At 47.4% G+C, this 18,329-nt stretch overlaps 1 protein-coding gene across 12 annotated transcripts in view; it reads right to left on the bottom strand.

Moving 5' to 3' along the window:
- The window catches only part of Tenm2 (teneurin transmembrane protein 2), a 1,235,501-nt gene that overhangs the window by 38,747 nt on the left and 1,178,425 nt on the right, over positions 1-18,329 (bottom strand). For 9 of the 12 annotated variants that reach the window (XM_075941316.1, XM_075941315.1, XM_075941319.1 and 6 more), the window contains 5 exons: positions 17,791-18,040; positions 8,414-8,434; positions 5,139-5,371; positions 2,609-2,763; positions 321-1,195 (listed from right to left, as the gene is read on the bottom strand). In XM_075941316.1, coding sequence (XP_075797431.1) covers positions 321-1,195; positions 2,609-2,763; positions 5,139-5,371; positions 8,414-8,434; positions 17,791-18,040 — 1,534 coding nt within the window. The remainder of the gene's footprint in view (positions 1-320; positions 1,196-2,608; positions 2,764-5,138; positions 5,372-8,413; positions 8,435-17,790; positions 18,041-18,329) is intronic. The other 3 variants (XM_075941317.1, XM_075941320.1, XM_075941322.1) reach the window with 1 other exon arrangement.

Genomic DNA, 18,329 nt, shown 5'->3' with positions numbered 1-18,329 from the left:
ATGGCAAACATGAATAATCAGTGGGGTTAATCAGCACTTTATCTCCCAGGTGCTGTGCGTGTCCAATATCCTGAAGTTTGAACGGCAGGCAGACAACAGGAATTCCCAATGCTAGCAGGGAGGATGCTCAATATCAGAGGCCCGATAGAGCAAATCATTTAGGAGCCAGGAGAAGGGACACGAATATCCTGAGGCGGTGAGAAATCACTGAAGTTAGGAAGACGTGACGAGGCAATTTTAAAAGCAACGTGAATGGTCTATCCGGGTGCCAGCTAGAGCAGGGGGCGGGGTCTAGAGAAATTGGTCCAGAGCCTACTTACTCATAGAAAGTCGTCCAGCCCGTTTCGTCACTCTTGGTGGCTAGGAGTCCGGTGTTCCCATCATAGGTCATGAGGCCAAGCTCCAGGTTCTGTGTTGACACCGCTTTGAGGCCTCCATTGGTGCCCACGGTAAGGGTGATGATCTGGTTATCCGGCATGAGCAAGTGGCGGGGCATGCCGCTGCTGTCCCGGCGGATCTTTAGGGAATTTCCGTTGTTGTCAATCAACTCAGTGACGTCATTGTCAGCGCTGTATGTGAAATTGTACAAGTACTCCCCCGTCACCAGGCTCACAGTGTATTGATGGATACCATCGGCGTTGAACACGTACAATTCCTGCTCTCCCGGCGATGCGGCCTCGTACTGGTTGAATGCATTAAGAACAGGTTTATTTTTGCTGACCGCCCTAATCCGAATATTCCCAAGGTCCGCGATGTAGATGGTGCCGTCAGGAGCCACAGCTAAGGAGGATGGGGAGTTCAAGATGGCGTCTGTGGCGTAAGCATCATCTCCCGAGTAGCAGATGCAGTTGACGTCATTTTTGCAGTCGCAGTCAGAGGCTGCGCCGGCTAAGAGGCAGATCTCCCCATTGGTGGTGACCTGGCGTAGGCGGTTGATCTTTTTCTCGTCCGTCTCAGTGATGTAGAGCACCCCAGTGTGCGAAATGGCGATGGCACTGGCCGACTCCAGAGCAGAGTGGATGGCAAGCTTACTGAGCGAGTAGTCAATGCCCGGAACCTGGCAGTGCATAGGCCGTCCCGCAATGATGCTGACCTGGTGATTCTCGGTGATTCGCAGGATGACGTTGTTCTCTAGGACGTACAGGGAATTGTCCATGGGGTTGACGGCAAGGTCTGTCGGCCACTCCAGACGAACCTGTGTGTGATGCAACATTTCAAGAAGAGCCTTTAATATATTGCATGCATGCATTTGGAGAAAAGACTTAGCTTTAAAAAATATTTATTTTATTCTATATGTGTTAATTCTTTCCCTGAACGTATGTTGGCACCATGTGTGTGCCTGATCAGAAGAGGGCAAGGATATTGGATCCCCTGGAATTGGATTTATGGATGGTTGTGAGCCACTGCTTGGGTGCTGGGTTTCAAACCCAAGTCTTCTGCAAGAGCAACAAGTGCCTTTAGCTGCTGAGACAGCGCCCTGGCACCGACTTAGTATTTAAGTAGCACACTTACTGTGGCCCACTTATCACTGAACTATTTGCCTGAGCTGGCTGTTTATGACAGAGAAGAAGGGAGCATGTGACAAACTCTTCCTTCGATGTCGTCTGTCCTGACTCGAGGCCTGCTGGCTCCAGTGTTGTTCGGCTTCAGACGACTCGCCAGCACTGCAGCCATTAAATGCAGTGGTACAGGTAGATAAATGCATAAGGGACCAAGGCAATTTAGCCCGCGCTCAGCTCCCCAAGCCACGGGTCAGAGAAGGCTGTGTTCATTTGGAGAAGACACATTTGTCTAAATTGCAAAAAGCAGCCATGTGGCTCGGGAGGTGGCCCCAGCCCAAGAGCAGACAAAGAACAGGCCGGCCAACAAAACTACAACTCGAGTGTTTGAAAAAAGGAGCGAACAGAGCCAAGTCAAATATATTCTTCCTCTGTGGAATATGAAATCAAAGTCTCAGTGGCAAGTTGTCAGTTTGGTGGGGGAATTTGAGCTGAAATTTATGAGGTTGACCAAGGGTTGAAAAAACTCTCACAGGCAGGGTGAACACACACATCGGCTTTTCTGAACAAATGCTGCACATTTGAGGGGCCTGTGGTCTCCGCCATGGCAAGAGGCCTGATGAACCACACACTTGAAAGGATGACTGAGGAGGGCTTTGCTCTAGTAACTGCTACACAAAGTGGAGGTTTATATGGTGACGATGCAATCGCTCCAGATCAACAGGGAAACTCTGATTGACATGTAACGCGAAACCGTACAGTCTCAAATCTTTGAAAATGGTGGAGACGAGAGATAATTACACAGCAGCCCCTACCCTATAATCTGCCACTGCTGGAGTGTGCCACCAGCTCCGCTTCTCAGAGAAGCATCACCCTCTCTGTTCTCTCGCTCTCTCCCCCTCCCAAATCTACTTCCCTTTTATTGCCCCTCTCTCTTCTCTCTCATTCCTATCCTACAGTTTTTTTCCATCTTGATGTCTAGTTCACCTGATTCCTCTCCAAGCTATGATCAGTGTGCACAGCTCATACTCCCCACTCACATAGTAACACGTGAGAACCACGGGCTAAGACCTAGGAGTTGGTTAAGATTGAGAAATAAAGAGTCCCACCTGGGCCACATCCATGCTGGAGTCACAGCTCAGTGGCCGGACAGCTGTGAGGTCATTGGACCCCAGCAGGGTGGAGATTATTCCATTTTGGTCGACCTTCCGGATCATGGTGGCATCCACGAAGTACATGAGCCCGTTCTTATCCACGGCAATGCCTGGGGAGGTAAGCATTGGGATGGGATTTTTGTTTCTTTGTTTGTTGTTGTCTTGTGTTTTGACAGAAAGGTGGTTTGTGGAGGAGATGGAGGAAATCCTACTCTGGGCTTGATGTGTTTGGACCAGGGACCTTACTGGGATGGGGGAGCATCCTTCAGAGCAGTAACTCTCAGTGCTTTCAAGGCAAACATTTCTCAAGGGTTCTGTGCTGTGACTTGCACCATTCCCAGGGTGCTAGGTGTATCCACCCCCCCCAACCAATGACATCATCTTGAACTGCAGAGAAACCAGGGTTGCAAGTGAAGGTGGAAACAGCCCCAGCTCTGCTCTCTCCAGAAAACAAATTGTTATCAAAGTCCATTGCTCTAAAAAAAAAAAAAGACTCAAATACCCTTCACAACTAATTGTGAGAATAGGGCTGAGAAACACCAATGCTTTCAGCCACAAACTCCCAATCCAAAATATATCCTCCAGGAAGAATTCCCAATTAAGCCTTGACTCCAATCAGCACTCCAGTGCCCCCAGGGGACACAGAGCCCTAGCATTTTCCTGTCACAGCAGGACTGATAAGACCCAGACTGCAGCTTCTATTTCTTTTGCTTTTTCATTTCAGTGCCCAAGTACAAGGCTTGGCATCCTTAATCCACGCTGCAGGCTGCTCGCGCAGTTGCTAAAAATGCTAACAAGAGTTAGACCCTGATATGATTGCTCTTTAACCCCGAGCATCTTTAGTCCTTTCAAATAGACACTTTATCGATTCCAAGAACTCCCCAGGACAGGAATCATGGAAATGATATTTACCCTTTCTTATTTGATTATTTATTTAATTTGTGGTGTGTGTGTGTGTGTATGCATGCACGTGCAATACATGTTTGTACATCTGGAGGCCAGAGGCCGATATTGGGTGCTGTCTGCTTTATTTTTTGAGATAGGGTCTCTCACGGAACCTGGAGCCTCCCGATCTGATGTAATTAGGGATTCCCCCTGTCTCTATACTTCTCCAGAGTAGGTAGGGATTACAGGTGTGTACCACTGCACCTGATTTTTTTTTAACGTAAATGCCACATGGCATGTTTTTGCCACAAACACTTTACTAAGTGAGACATCTACCCAGCTCTCTCCAAATTTTTCTTTTTTCTTTTTAATCTCTGAAGCTCACGGACAATTTAATTAGAGTTTAAAAGAAAAATACCCAAGGCAGGCAAGTTGTGAATCTCGGCAGTTGCCTGGAGGAGGAAGATGGAGAAGAACAAGAGGAAGCCAGGCTATTTAAGTCAGCATGGGGGTCAGCCATATAGTAGATAAGCAGGCACAGGCAGGGAAGGGGGTTTAGAGGAAAAGGGAGAAGGCCCAAAGTATCAAATGGCCACTTAGGCTCAGGCCAGCTTCTGAAGAAAAAAGAGAAGTTACATCTTTCTGAGTAAGAACCCAGACAGGCAGGCAGACTCAACAGAACCTTATGGTGGCTTGTAGAGACTGTACCAGGAGCTGGGAATTCTGGGAAAGAGAAGTACACTATCTCATTAAAGGGTTAATTTATTCCTCCTGTCCCCTTTAGTGTGGCTTATGGTGAATCTATCTTCTTGAGGGAGAATCCCTTGGCTAGGAGGTCAGCTAGGCCAACTGGATTAATTTAAGGAAGAAGACAAGGGCATGTGTCTAGCTACAGCAGTGCTTCTCAACCTATGGGTCATGACCTTTCACAGGGGTCACCGAAGACCATCAGAAAATACAGATATTTATATTATGATTTATAACAGTAGCAAAATTACAGTTATGAAATAGGAATGAAAATAATTTTATGGTTGGGGGTCACCACAATGTGAGGAACTGTATAAAGAGTTGCAGTATTGGGAAGGCTGAGAACCTTCCACTGATCTAGCCTGCATCCTTTTGACTAAGAGGAAAAAGCTTTACCTCCCATTCAGCATACATCCCTTCCCCCTCCCCCCGTCACTCCTCTGCCCTAATTCTTAACTATTACAGTTTCTTTGGGTAGTGACAACATGACACCATGATCCTGCGCCTCAGACTTTGGATACACTGTTGTCTAACATCAAAGTCTGGCATAGTGGAAGCTCCCTGTGGCCTCTTATGGCGGGCACTTTGGCTGATGGAGTTAACACTGTCTCTTGGTTCTCTGTGACTGGCTGCAGCCAGAGGTCTCCAGGTGCAGACGACTATATTTCCATAAGTAGTGTATATATGGGAAGTAAAGTTTACTTTAATAAATTAGCTTAAAAGCACCCACACAGACCCAGGAGCCTTGCAGTAAACGTTCTTAGGAAAAACGAGTGTTTTAGACGACAAGGATGCCCTCAGCTTGCAGCAGGCTCCCTGTGGGGCGGAGGGGGTCTCCTTCTGTGGCCCTTACCTCGAGGGCTCATCAGGGTGGCGTCCACAGCTTTCCCTCCATCCCCACAGCGGGCTTCATCAAAGGGTAGACACTGTTCACCAGTCCCTGCCACCACCTCTGAATTCCCAGCCAGGTCTTTGGCTCCGCTTAGAGACTTCACTCGGTAGATTCTGCGGCTGTTGGTGTCAGAAACGTAGAGCGAGCCGGTCACAGGGTCCACAGCCAAGTAGTACTTGTGTCCTGGGCTGTTGCTTTAGGAGAAGCACAAAGAGAAAAGAAGAAGGGACTATGCAGCTGGCCTGTTGGGTCGGCGGTGACAAAAATCCTAGCGATCCTCTTACTTTCCCTAGTCTATTTCCATTTTAGTGAATTAGTGACACCCTGAGTTACATTTCAAGACATTATGGCTCCTAGGTACTTAAAATTAATCTTACGTTTCTCATGCTGTTTCGGGATTTGAAGATTCCCTTCGAACTAACAGACTATTGCTTCATTTAACTGGCACAAAAGACCCCACTCCAGTCCTGTTTTAGTGAGCAAGGATAGTCACCCAATGCCAGCTTTCTATATTTCCCACTGGCTTCGCGTGTTATCTCATGGGATTTTGGAACCCAGTCCCTCTGAGATAACATTCTCTTTTTCATCTATGCCTCCAACAAGACCTCCGAGGTCATGGATGCTGGAGCAACCTGGAGTTTTCTTTTCTTTTCTTTCTTTTTTCTTTTTTTGGATTTTCAAGACAGGGTTTCTCCGTGGCTTTTGGTTCCTGTCCTGGAACTAGCTCTTGTAGACCAGGCTGGCTTCGAACTCACAGAGATCCGCCTGTCTCTGCTTCCCGAGTGCTGGGATTAAAGGCGTGCGCCACCACCGCCCGGCTAACCCGGAGTTTTCTAAGCTTGTGATGACCAGTTCCCCAGAGCCATCTCCAGTCCTTGGCCTTGGAGCTGACTGTCCCCTAGTGTCTATGCGAATGAAGCTGCTATTCACCGCCAAGTGCAGCTATCTTGCCATCGTGTCCAACATTTGTGCCTCATCCTGCACAAACCACTGTCCAACATCTCAGTTACCAAAGGAGACGGGGCAGCTGTCGGGTGCTGGATTAATACTGAGGCAAGTCCTGAGCCTCCCTGGCTGCTAGTGATCAGGGGGCTGTGGGACCTCGGGACCTGCCTGTTTCCTGCACTGTGCCTCTCAGTGTCCTTTGTGAGGCTGACCAGAATGGAGCCCGACTTGGAGAACTGGCTCAGGACTACAGGAAATACATGACTCAAACCCAGCTGGGGACCTCAGGTGAGCCTTTGGGCAACAGTGAGCATTGGCTTTCTTATTTGGGAAATGACAAAACCAAGTCTGATCTTTGCTAATGGTCCTTCCAGCTCAAAGGTCTATAGCTCTCCCCTTGTGTCTGCTCCTCATGGTATCTGGGACCAGAATGGGTGCTCACACAACTCCAATGCTGATTATTCAAATCCCTCCTCTCCTGAGGGTAGGGGGAGGTACTTCTTTCTGGCCCAGGGCATGGGTTCCATGTACCTAGAATGAGTGCAGGCCTTTTTTGTCTTGATATTTTTCAATTATATTCTGGGACGATGGGAGGAGAGGGGCTGGAAGAGGTGAGTGGAAGGTGAATATATGACGGTCGGTGTCAGGTGTATTTGTCCTGTGGACATTAACTGGTAAATTACTAATTAAAACACTATCATTTGGGTTCTTGCCTGATTTTAATAATAAAAAAAAGAGACGGGAAGCTATTTTTAGGAACTATTTGTGTGTCGAGGCCATCTTTAATTCCTGCTTCTCTTCGGGTTGCTATTAAGACTGCTAATTGAACTGGAAGTCAAGGTCTTTTCAGAGAGTGGGCTACTTTGGGTTCTTTTCTTTCCCTTCCCTCTCCCTTTGTTTTCCGCCCTCCTCACTTCTTGGCCAAGTCATTCGAGAATATCCATATATGCAAAACAAATTAGGGCAGAAAGGGAAAAATCCATGCCATTTTTTAATTAGACGCTGCACCCTCTCACTGAGCGAACAGTAGCTGGCACGATCCTCGGGAAGATGAAGGCCCTGCACATCTGTGCCTATGTCTGAGGAAGATAATTAATTCTGGACTTTCTAGGGAGCCTGATCTGAAGAGGCCTTTCCAGATTTCTGGCATAGGAGCCGACAGGTGGGGTTAGCTGTTGCTGGGGGAGACCATTCTTCTGGTAGCCCATCCTCTAGCCATGATTCTCAGAGAGCAGTCTAGGAACAATGGAAAGCCATACTCCATACTGGTGGCTGCGGTGAGGAGCAAACACGGTTGGTCTGTGGGTTTCCAGGAAGGGGGAGTCTTTTGGGGGGACATTTCTACTCTTTGAAAAAATTTTTTGCTGCATTGGGGTATCTATCACCAGTCAATTTGGGGGTTTTCAAGATTACAAAGGTGGAACTTTTCTTTTCCTTCCCTAAAAATGCGCATTCCTTAGAGAACGAAGATACCGGGTGATCTGTTTCTATTCTTTGTCCCATCTGACCCATTGTCACAAAAGGCTTCATGGCTGGTGTTTCATGGACTGGAGACAGCGTTCATCCCATCAATAAATTGCTCTTCTCCCCAAGAGCACGAAAGAACATCTTTTCTGTTGGAATACTCATGCTGCATCCATGTCTCTGCAGTGCTCACTTACACGCACACACATACGTGTTGTGTATTCGACGTGTGAATTCTACCATTGTGCTCTTAAATCATCTTGAGTCAGCACAGTGACAAAAAGCACTTGGTCTACACCTGCTGTACTACTCCTCAAGGGGGATTTAACTTTATAACAATTCTCCATGTACCTAACTGTTGGATTTATTCTGACCCGCAGATTGGTAATTAACGTGTGTGTGTGTGGTGTTTAAATGACCACATATCTAGGGGAAAATCATTAATGAGTTGAAAATGAGTTTTTGACCCGTTTCCAGTTCATTAAAGCTTTTGTGAACCCAGTCCAGCATTTACAAAAGCCCGAAGTTTGCCTCCACTGTTTAGCCCAATTATGGACCACACGGAGCAGCCGGGACAGAGGTTCACCGAGGGTTTGTTATCTTGCTCTCGCATCTCCCAGAAATCCTAATTACTGTCAGCTTTTCGACTGCATTTCATAATTGCAAAAGCTTATCATATCCACAAACACACAATTAGCACGTAAAAAAGTTACTGCATTTGGTACATAAAAATATACAACATTACACAAAAAGCACAAAACAAGAAATTGAACACAAGGAACAAACAAACCATAGCAAATTATATGGGAAAGAGTGCTTCATCTTACCTATGTTTAAACTCTTTATTTCTTTATAGAAAGAAAACAGGAGGAAAAAAGAACAAACAGTTAGCTGAGGAATTGATGGTAATGCAAACATAACATTTTTTTGTTTGTTTCTTGTATAATGGAACCCTCCTCCCCACAAAGCAATCTTTTTCATTTTTTTTTAAATTCTTTTCTAACTGACAGTTCCTGGCTCAATTACTTGGGAAGAATCCCTGAATGTAGAGTCCTCCTGGCCACTGGGAAATGCTTCGCTTTTCTGACAGGCAAGGGGGCTGTCATGGGACACGGGGGGCAACAGGGGAGACAGAACTTCTGGCTGATGCAGTGATGGCAGATGGGTTGACTCTCAGGGGCAATACCTGCTGACTAGAAAGGACTTCTGTGAACGTGGTGGTAGAAGGATTCTGAAGCCAGTTTCAAGCTCAACTGGCAAGAACTCTGTGATTGATTTGTGATGTCTGTCCTGGGTGTGGAAGGAGCATAGTGACACTTGTGTCGTTGACAGCTACTGGTGTATCAAGGGTAGAGTCAGGACCACCAAAAAAAGAGAACTCTGGCTCATATCTGCTGCAGCCTGGCAAAGGCTTTTCACTCTCAAGACCAGTTTCTACCCGCCCCCCCCTCCAGGCTTCCTTGCTCCTTCCCCCATTCACTTGCATGGGCATCACACCTCACAACCCGTATATGAGCATCACACCTCACAACCCGTATTCATTCTTTCTCACTGTAGCAGCCAATATTTTGCCATTCATAAAATTCACAGGCAATACTATCTCTTGATGTTGGAGATGGAGACTCCAGTTAGCACACCGTTTAGGAGAGTTAGGAAAAAAAAAGTTTGTTGCTTTTTTTTTCCCCCTCCAAGAACAAAAAGACATTTCAATTTCAGCAGGAAAGTGGCTGGAATGTAGCATTAGAGAAGAGATGTAAGTGCCCCAAGGAAGGAAATCCACTCCCAATTCCTAGGCGTCTAGGGCCAGGTAGTAGGAGCCCTGGATTCACTTTCCTTCCAGCTGAGAAAGGAGGCTTGGGGACAGGACAGAGAGAGGTGCGTGCCCCGATTCTGAGGTGCAGCTCAGGCCTCTGCCGGGGGCCATCATTAGAGGAAGGTTTACACAGAGATTACATTTTTATATTTTAGTCTAACATGTTAGTTTTTCCAAAAAAAAAAGTTAATTAAATGATGCTGATAACTCCTGAGCTCTGACTGACATAGTGCAATTTAAGATTCAGTCTGTAAAGCCTGGTGTGTCAGGGCGGCAGCCGGGAATTCTCGCGTCTATTTTATATTGCTTAATGAAAGTGAAATGCTATCTGCCACCAGTGGTAGACACATTTGCCTCTTAATTATTGCAATATCAATCCCATTTTTTTTTAAACTCAAGATTTTGCGAGAAGACTGGATGGGATTTGGGTCTGCAGTCCTGACCTACTTCTTTTGTAAGAACATCTGCTTTCAGGTGATTACTATATCAGTGTTGGGGAGAAGACCGGAGGGGAGGGGACCAAGGCCTAGGAAGGTACGGAGTTTGGCAGATCCTATGGATATGAGTTTTGGATAAAGGATGAGGTCACGGTTTTTCCAGTCCTGGGCAGGAAACTAGTCAAAATAACATCATCCTTCAGTTAGTCCCTGCCAAAGAGTACAGATGCCCTACTTCTGAGGGGGACAGGCTTAGAGTTTGCACACCTTCAACGACACAGACACACAGACCCTTCAGGCACACCTTTTGAGGGAAAAGAGATGTCTCCAATTTAAGAAACTGAGATGTATTAGCATTTCACACTCCAGAGTCTCGGAGGCCTGTGTCCTCTGCAAAGACTGCAGGGGCTCCCCCGGGCTCCCCAGCCTACCTCCCAGAGCTGTCACCACCCTGTCTTGTGATTTATGTGTGTGTGCTGATCTTCTCCACATCTTTGAAGACAGGATGAGACTTACACATCTTTGCATTGCTGATACTTCAGAGAGAGGAAGAGCTGGGGAAGTAAGTCTTGCAGTGCAGGGAATCTGGAAGGAGGTTGCTTCTCTTGGCCATGGACAAGCTGCGTAGCCCTATGCTTTGTTCAGAAGTCTGAAACTGCAGACAGTTGGGAGGGCTGTGGACCTTCGCGTTCTCCCACCCTTTTCCCCTTTCAAGTATAGTGGAGTTGGGTTGGGCATGGCTTTATTGTTTCTGTTCTAAGTACAGAGACATTAATTTGGGATCCATTTAGTTGAGTTCTAGCGGGATGCGGTTAGGTGGTTACAGCTCCTTCAGCATCTGGCTAAATTATTGCCAGCCATCCTGTCCTAAGAATGGCTCTTGGGAATGCTTCTGCTCTACCGTGTTGATTCATGTAGCATCTTTGTAGGGCATGTGAGAGCCACTGCAGAATTCATCCTTCATGGTTATGTGTACGTTGGTGACACAATGATTAATGAACATCAGTTCAAAGAACATTACAAGAAAATGTGAAATGCCCAGAAATATTACAGAGGAAACCTGATAGAGGTTTCTCCAAGTTTTATAACTCTCACAACTTTGTGTTATTAACAACCAATTGTGAATATGGCAACAAGTTTTTTTTTTAACTTTATCCATATTCTATAACCAATTCTGATTGGTTATATGGGAGGAAAGAGTTAACGTGTCTGTTCATTTTATAGATAACAAAAAAATCGGAAAATAACTGTCACATTAAAAAAATAATCAGAGAGCCGAGTGCGGTGGTACTTGGGAAGTAGAGACAGAAGGAGCAGGAGTTCCTGGCCATCCTGGGCTAAATAGCAGCACGTTCAAGGCCAGCCTGGGCTATGAGACCCTGTTTTGAAAGCCCCAAACAACAACAAAAATCCCAAGACAAAACAAATGAAAACAACAACAAAACTATCAGAAGATAATCAAAGGGGTATGGGGAAAATCAGGCACGCGGAGGCGGAGTGGGAGTCAACTTGTATAAAGTGTCAAGTCATTTGTGCTTGGTGACGCCCGTGACCCGAGGCTTTTAAAAGACTTGCCCTTTCTTTTTCTTTTTCTCATCTTAAATAATATTGTTTCATCTTTCATTTCCTCTCATTCCAGTACTAAGTAGACCTGAAGTCTAGACGAGATTAAGATGGTCCAGGTAATACCGGGGGTGGTTCTCTTTCTCTTAATTAAATTTATTATTATTAATTATTTTCATGATTATTGTCTGTGTATGTGTGTGCTGTGTGTCTGTGCATAAGTACAGGCATGCACACACTACAGAATGTCTGTGTAGGGGGTCAAAGGACACCATTTGGAGTTGATTCTATCCACTGTGGGTTCTGGGGAATGAACTCAGGTCATTGGTCTTGGGCAGCGAGCACTTCTATCTCCCTACACACCTCACTGGCACTCAGTTTTCAGTTTTGATTTATAATTAGCTTTTCTTCTTTTTAAGAGGGACCTCCTCAAATTGTATCAGCTTTCAGCTTAGATCTGTCCTTGGTCAAAGGGCTTTGAAATCAGAGCCAAGGGGGAGCCGAAATTGTTTGGAGACATGGTAGTTATTACTATTCTGGGTTAAGGGTTTTGTTTGCTTTACTTTCTTAACATCTTCAAAGCTGAAGGAGGGAATCTGGCACCCTGTGCGTCCTCACGCTCAGTGGGCCCAGTTGGCTGTAGTCACACTGTGTGTCCTCACGCTCAGTGGGCCTGGTTGGCTGTAGTCACACTGTGCGTCCTCACTCTCAGTGGGCCCGGCTGGCTGTAGTCACACTGTGCGTCCTCACGCTCAGTGGGCTGGGTTGGCTGTAGTCACACTGTGCGTCCTCACACTCAGTGGGCCCAGTTGGCTGTAGTCACACTGTGCGTCCTCACACTCAGTGGGCCCAGTTGGATGTAGTCACACTGTGTGTCCTCACACTCAGTGGGCCCAGTTGGCTGTGTTCTCACTCTCAGTGGGCCCAGTTGGCTGTAGTCACACTGTGCGTCCTCACACTCAGTGGGCCCAGTTGGCTGTAGTCACCCTGTGCGTCCTCACACTCAGTGGGCCCGGTTGGCTGTAGTCACCCTGTGAGTCCTCACTCTCAGTGGGCCCAGTTGGCTGTAGTCACATTGTGCGTTCTCACTCTCAGTGGGCCCAGTTGGATGTAGTCACACTGTGTGTTCTCACTCTCAGTGGGCCCAGTTGGCTGTAGTCACACTGTGTGTTCTCACTCTCAGTGGGCCCAGTTGGCTGTAGTCACACTGTGCGTCCTCACACTCAGTGGGCCCAGTTGGATGTAGTCACACTGTGCGTCCTCACACTCAGTGGGCCCAGTTGGCTGTAGTCACCCTGTGCGTCCTCACACTCAGTGGGCCCGGTTGGCTGTAGTCACCCTGTGCGTTCTCACTCTCAGTGGGCCCAGTTGGCTGTAGTCACCCTGTGCGTTCTCACTCTCAGTGGGCCCAGTTGGCTGTAGTCACACTGTGTGTTCTCACGCTCAGTGGGCCCAGTTGGCTGTAGTCACACTGTGTGTTCTCACTCTCAGTGGGTCCAGATGCAGTCACACTGTGCGTTCTCACTCTCAGTGGGCCCAGTTGGCTGTAGTCACACTGTGCGTCCTCACTCTCAGTGGGCCCAGTTGGCTGTAGTCACACTGTGCGTCCTCACTCTCAGTGGGCCCAGTTGGATGTAGTCACACTGTGTGTTCTCACTCTCAGTGGGTCCAGATGCAGTCACACTGTCTGCCCTCACACTCAGTGGGATGGCTGCTTGTTTAACTCTCAGGTCAAGCGTGTCTTTTGGGATTCTTTGGACTTCCAGTGTCTGGTGCTTTTGCCCTCTTTCCCAGGTTCCTACTTTGTCCACATCTCTGCCTCCTCCAGTACTAAAACATAGAAGCTGGACAATTCCCTACCTTGAATATCTGTTCTAGGGCAGTCTGCCATGCCTGTCCCCTCCACCCCTCTCCACGGAAAACACAGAAACAATGTCTGCCTGGAGGGTGATCTTTTCAGACACCCCCCCCCCACCAAAAAAACCAAACCACATGCAACAGCATTACTTTTGGAAAATGGAAAAGAATTTCAAACATTAGAAGAGGTATGACAGCCTTATGTCTATCAAAAGGGGCCACACCAAGAGACATTAGAGAGATACTGCCCAGGCCCTGACTGTCATGCTATTGGAGGAGGGTCATCTGTCTATGTGTTACTTTCATTGGTTAATAAACTGCCTTGGCCCTTTGATAGGACAGAAAATTAGGTAGGCAGAGTTAAACAGAACAGAATGCTGGGAAGAAGGGAAGTGAGGCAGTCACCATGATTCTCTGTTAGAATCTTTCCCGGTAAGCCACCACTTCGTGGTGCTACACACATTAATAGAAATGGGTTAATCAAGATGTGAGAATTAGCCAATAAGAGGCTGAAATAATGGGCCAGGCAGTGTTTAAATGAATACAGTTTGTGTGTTGTTATTTTGGGTGTAAAGCTAGCCGTGCAGAAGCTGGGCTGGACGAAAAGCAGTCCTGCTTGCCTCATCACTACAGCCACGCTGTGGGGTCTACTTCTTAAGATGCTTTCCAACTGGAGAGTGGAGGATTTACCTTTGAGAGAAATTCACCCTAAGATGTTAGTGACGGATGAATTTATTTGCCCCAGAACGGTCAGGTTTTCCATGGACAAGGTGGAGAGGGTGATAATTACAGGATGGGAAAACATCTCCTACAGGTGGGATGTTGGGCTCTTCAGAAGTGGATGTCGTGACAGTGTTGAATCAGGGCACACAGCTGATAGCCATTGCACTCTTTCCAGCATCAGACATTACCGGACTATGGGGATCTCCGGCTGGAGTGTTTCATATAGGCAAAAACAGAGGCAAGCTTAGGGACAGTTGTGGTAAAACTTCAATAGGGACTTGATTGGGAGGCGGGGTGCTGGGGTGGGTGAGCAAGGTAGGGCTGGGTGCCAACTCCAAAATGGAATCGCTCAGCTGCCAAGCCACAATGGAGAAAAGACACAGGCAAGACAGTCTCCCTTCCCCCTCCCCCTCTGCAGGAGACTGTTTTGAAGACAGGGATTGACAGCCCTTTGTTTTCAGGCACGTAGTGGGAAGAAAGGAAGACTCAAGGCAGCATTCTTGTAAAAGCTTAACTTCTAATCGGCTCTGGGTTCCTGCCTGATGAAAGCAAGAACAAGTTTGAAGACAGTTAAAAAAAGGGCAAAAAAAAAAAAAAAGGGAAAAAAATTACACAGCTATCGAGGGAAATTGGGAATGATAGCCTTCAAGCTGCCCTCAGTTGTTACCACATAGGCATGGTATGCTTTTCTTTGATTGGGCAGTTAGTTTTACCACTGGTCTTGTGGTCTCTGCAGTTTGAGAGATATGGAATCAAAGGCTGGGTTCGACAAGAGGGGAGGGACTGGTTTTTGAGTTCATGTACCCATCTTGAGTATCTAGTACTGGCTGGATACTGCTCTAGACTCGACAGGGTGGAGATGACCAAGGTGTCTACTCTATAGAAGTACAAACACCCACGCCTGAAGAGCCACACATAAATAACCCAGCAAGGTAGGAAGTAGTGTCAGTGCCAATGGAAACCCAGAATGTTCCATTCTCAGAGGAAGGGGAGAATTTCTGGGAAGAAGGAACCTTCAGAACAGAACTAACAGACAGGAAGTGGTTGCCTAGGTCAAATGGATATGTTGAGTTGAGCAAGCAGCATGAATTAAGAGCTGGAGGTGGCAATGTACCAACCAGGTCAGCACTGATTTGGCTTTGAGCAGGAAGAGCCCTAACAGAGAGGAATTCCATTAATGGAGGATTGGTGGTGGAGGGCCCTTTCTGGATGGTGCCATCCTAGGCTGGTGGTCCTGGATTCTATAAGAAAGCAGGCTGAGCAAGTCAGTAAGCGTCAGCTCCTGCCTCCAGGTTCCTACCCTGTTTGAGTTCCTGTCCTGACTTCCTTTAGTGCCGTGGAGGTGTAAGCCAAATAAATCCTTTCCTCCCCAGCTTGCTTTTGTGTCATAGTGTCTCATCGCTGCCATAGAGGGTCTAACTAAGACAAACAACAACAACAATAACAACAACAACAATGAACCGATCTCAGGAAGGAGACTTCCCTGGGGGGAGAGCTGGAGAAAGTGGGGAGTGTCATTGTGCCTCTTGCTTGCTCGCTCTCCACTCCTGTACTACATATTTCTCCTCTGCTTGGACTTCATGGCCTTGCACTCTGTCTCTGTAATGGTTTCTTTGACTCTTCAGCTCAGTTGGAAGTATATTTTCTTTTCCAGGTGCCCCCCTCTACCCTCAGCAGGTTATTTCTTGAGCCCACATTCCATCTCTCCTGTCCCCACAGAGGTGTATGTATTGTGTGCCTAATGCTAACACTCAGTAAACATCCCGTGGAAGAGGGGGCTGTGGTTATCTCAGGGTGGAACCGCTGTGCCTCCCCCCACCCTGCCACTTATACGTTTTACCCCTTATGGTGCCTGGCAGAGTTCTGACTCCTAAGAAGATCTAATGATAACAGCTGGTGGCCAGGTCACTGACGTCTTTCCCAGCAGGGACCGTGAGGACACTGATTGCCAACTTGATTGGACTGAGAAGAACCTAAGAGCTTAGTGAAGCATGCCTCTCTGTGTGTCCTGAAGGTGTTTCCAGAGATGATTAGATCATGAGGACTCTGACCTAATGCTTAATCCATTGATGGATAAAAAAAAAAGACTAGACTACAGGGAGGTGGTGGCATTGCAGAAGGTGTGGTCTGGTTGAAGGACGCAGGTTCCTGGAGCATGTGCTTGAAGGCTATCTTGTCCTGATCTCTCCTGTCCTGGTTCTGCTTGGCTTCCTGGATGCCATGGCCTGAACTTCTCTGCCATCCCCTTTCTGCCAACGTAGACAGAGTGCTCTGAAACCTGGAGCCAAAGTCCCTCCCGCTCAGGTTTGCTGTCAGGCCTTTGGCTCACACTGATGCAGATTGAATGGACATAGACATGCAGTGCAAGCATGGCCGGTGGTATGCTTTGACATGGTAGCCGAGGGTGCTTCCACAGTACCACCAGTCACTTGGTGGCTCAGGCCCAAATCCTAGGGCTCTCTTTCTCTCCCTGCACGTCACTTCTTTTCCTCTCCCTCTTCCTCTCTTTCCTCCCCCCTCTCTCTCTCTTCATGCCTTTCACATTACCCACCAGGTTTAACTGGAAGATACATCTCCACTGGGACATTTCCGCATCCTGTCAGTGCTACCAAATCACCATGACCACTGACACAGCCTCTATGAATTTTCTTGCCTCCACCCCCGCATCCCTACAGTCCTTTTCCCACAGGCTAGCCAGAGTCATCTTTTCAAAAGGCCACTCAGATCATACATCAACTACATCCGCCTCTACTTCTGCCTCTAGTGGCCACCCATCGCAAACGAAATGCAGTTTTTGCTCGTCCACATGCAAACAGACACTTGTCAATCCAAAGCACATATCCCTTCCTTTCTCCTCTAGTTCCTGCGAAGATGCTCTTTTGGGCTCACCAGCCCCCAGTCCCATTGGACTCCTATGGGTTTCTCCAATTAGCCAGGTTACTGGCTGAAAATGGATCTTTTGTGTAACTTCCCCGTGCCTGGAATGCTTTCCCCCAGATGTCCTATGGCTGATGTCATCATTCATGGCCCAGCTAAAGTACTATCATTAGGAGGGTTTTTCCTGACTATGTTGTGTTTTGTAGCCCTCCCCCTCATTCACCAAGCTCCCTATGTCTTGCCCTGTAAGATTTTCCTTAAAGCATTCATGACTTTCATGAATGACTTTCATTCATTATTTTTTCATTTTCCACATGACATAATGGAAGTTCCCTATTGGCTCACAAACACTACCTGAGGGCATAATATACATTTATCAGATATGTATTAGCTACTTCCCTCCCCCTCACTTCCTCATTTCCATCTTTCTTTCTCTCTGTATATATCTTCCTCTGGTTGAGGGTTTGGAATCTAGTCTTCAGACTTAGTAGCAAGCAATGGCCAGGAGGAATCTTCCAGGATGGCGAGAAATGATCTCGTTAGGCCAGATGCCGCTGTGCCACACTGCATCCCAAAAAGTACAGAAAGATTCAGAGGGCTTACTGGGGGCAGCACCCAGAGGTGCTCAGCAAAACCTTGTGAATTAGGAGCTGAGCATCAGTGGTCCTCACACTTTGATGTGTGCCGGAGGCAGCTACTGAGCTTTCTAAAAAATAAAAGACACTTGGCTCCTTTCTGGGTTGGGGACTCTTTTGTTTCTCTTGTTTGTAGTTGAATTGCTGACAATCGTATCAAATGTGCAGCTGGCATTTTATAGATAATCAAACCGTTTCCCACTCTGAGAACCCCAAATTCAACCACCTTCCACCCACCCAGAGAAACCTGTGCACAAGGGGGATCTAGAGAGCAGAAGTTTTCTTGTGTGGCCATTTACCGTAACTCCAGGATACTGGTCACATTTCGAGAAGGGAAGATACGCCGGATGTAATTGAAGTCGCCAACGAAGAGGCTCCCGTCGATCCCCACAGCCAGGGCCACAGGGGCCAACAATTTGTTGCCTTCGGCAAGGCCATTGCAGCTGGGACAGGAGATGCTCCTGCGGCGACCGTTGCCCATGATGCTTGTGATGATGGCAGGCTGCTGGGTCAGGAACTGGTTCTCTCCCGTGCCTTTGTGTAGTATTCCTGGGGGAGGGAGGCAGAGTGGAGGGGGTTACGACACCCTGTTCGGGGGAGTACGTGGATTGACCTACTGAGTGGGTGGGAAATGATAGGGAGAAAAGAAAAAAATGGGGAACCTCTCCTTTTGGGGGAGCTTTCCGATGTAGGGAGCCATAATGGGAGGTCCAGTCCCGAAGCTATGATGTGGGTATGATGCTATCTGGAGGGATAACAGGAAAGGAATGATGAGGTACAATAAGGCTGATGTATTGAGACTGACTTTTAAAGGGGGAAAAATGAGAAAGATCTATGA

The sequence above is a fragment of the Microtus pennsylvanicus genome, chromosome 11 (assembly GCF_037038515.1).
Source record: "Microtus pennsylvanicus isolate mMicPen1 chromosome 11, mMicPen1.hap1, whole genome shotgun sequence".
Lineage (NCBI taxonomy): Eukaryota > Metazoa > Chordata > Mammalia > Rodentia > Cricetidae > Microtus > Microtus pennsylvanicus.
The sequence above is the reverse complement of the archived record's forward strand: the minus strand, read 5'-3'. Positions and strand labels throughout refer to the sequence as shown.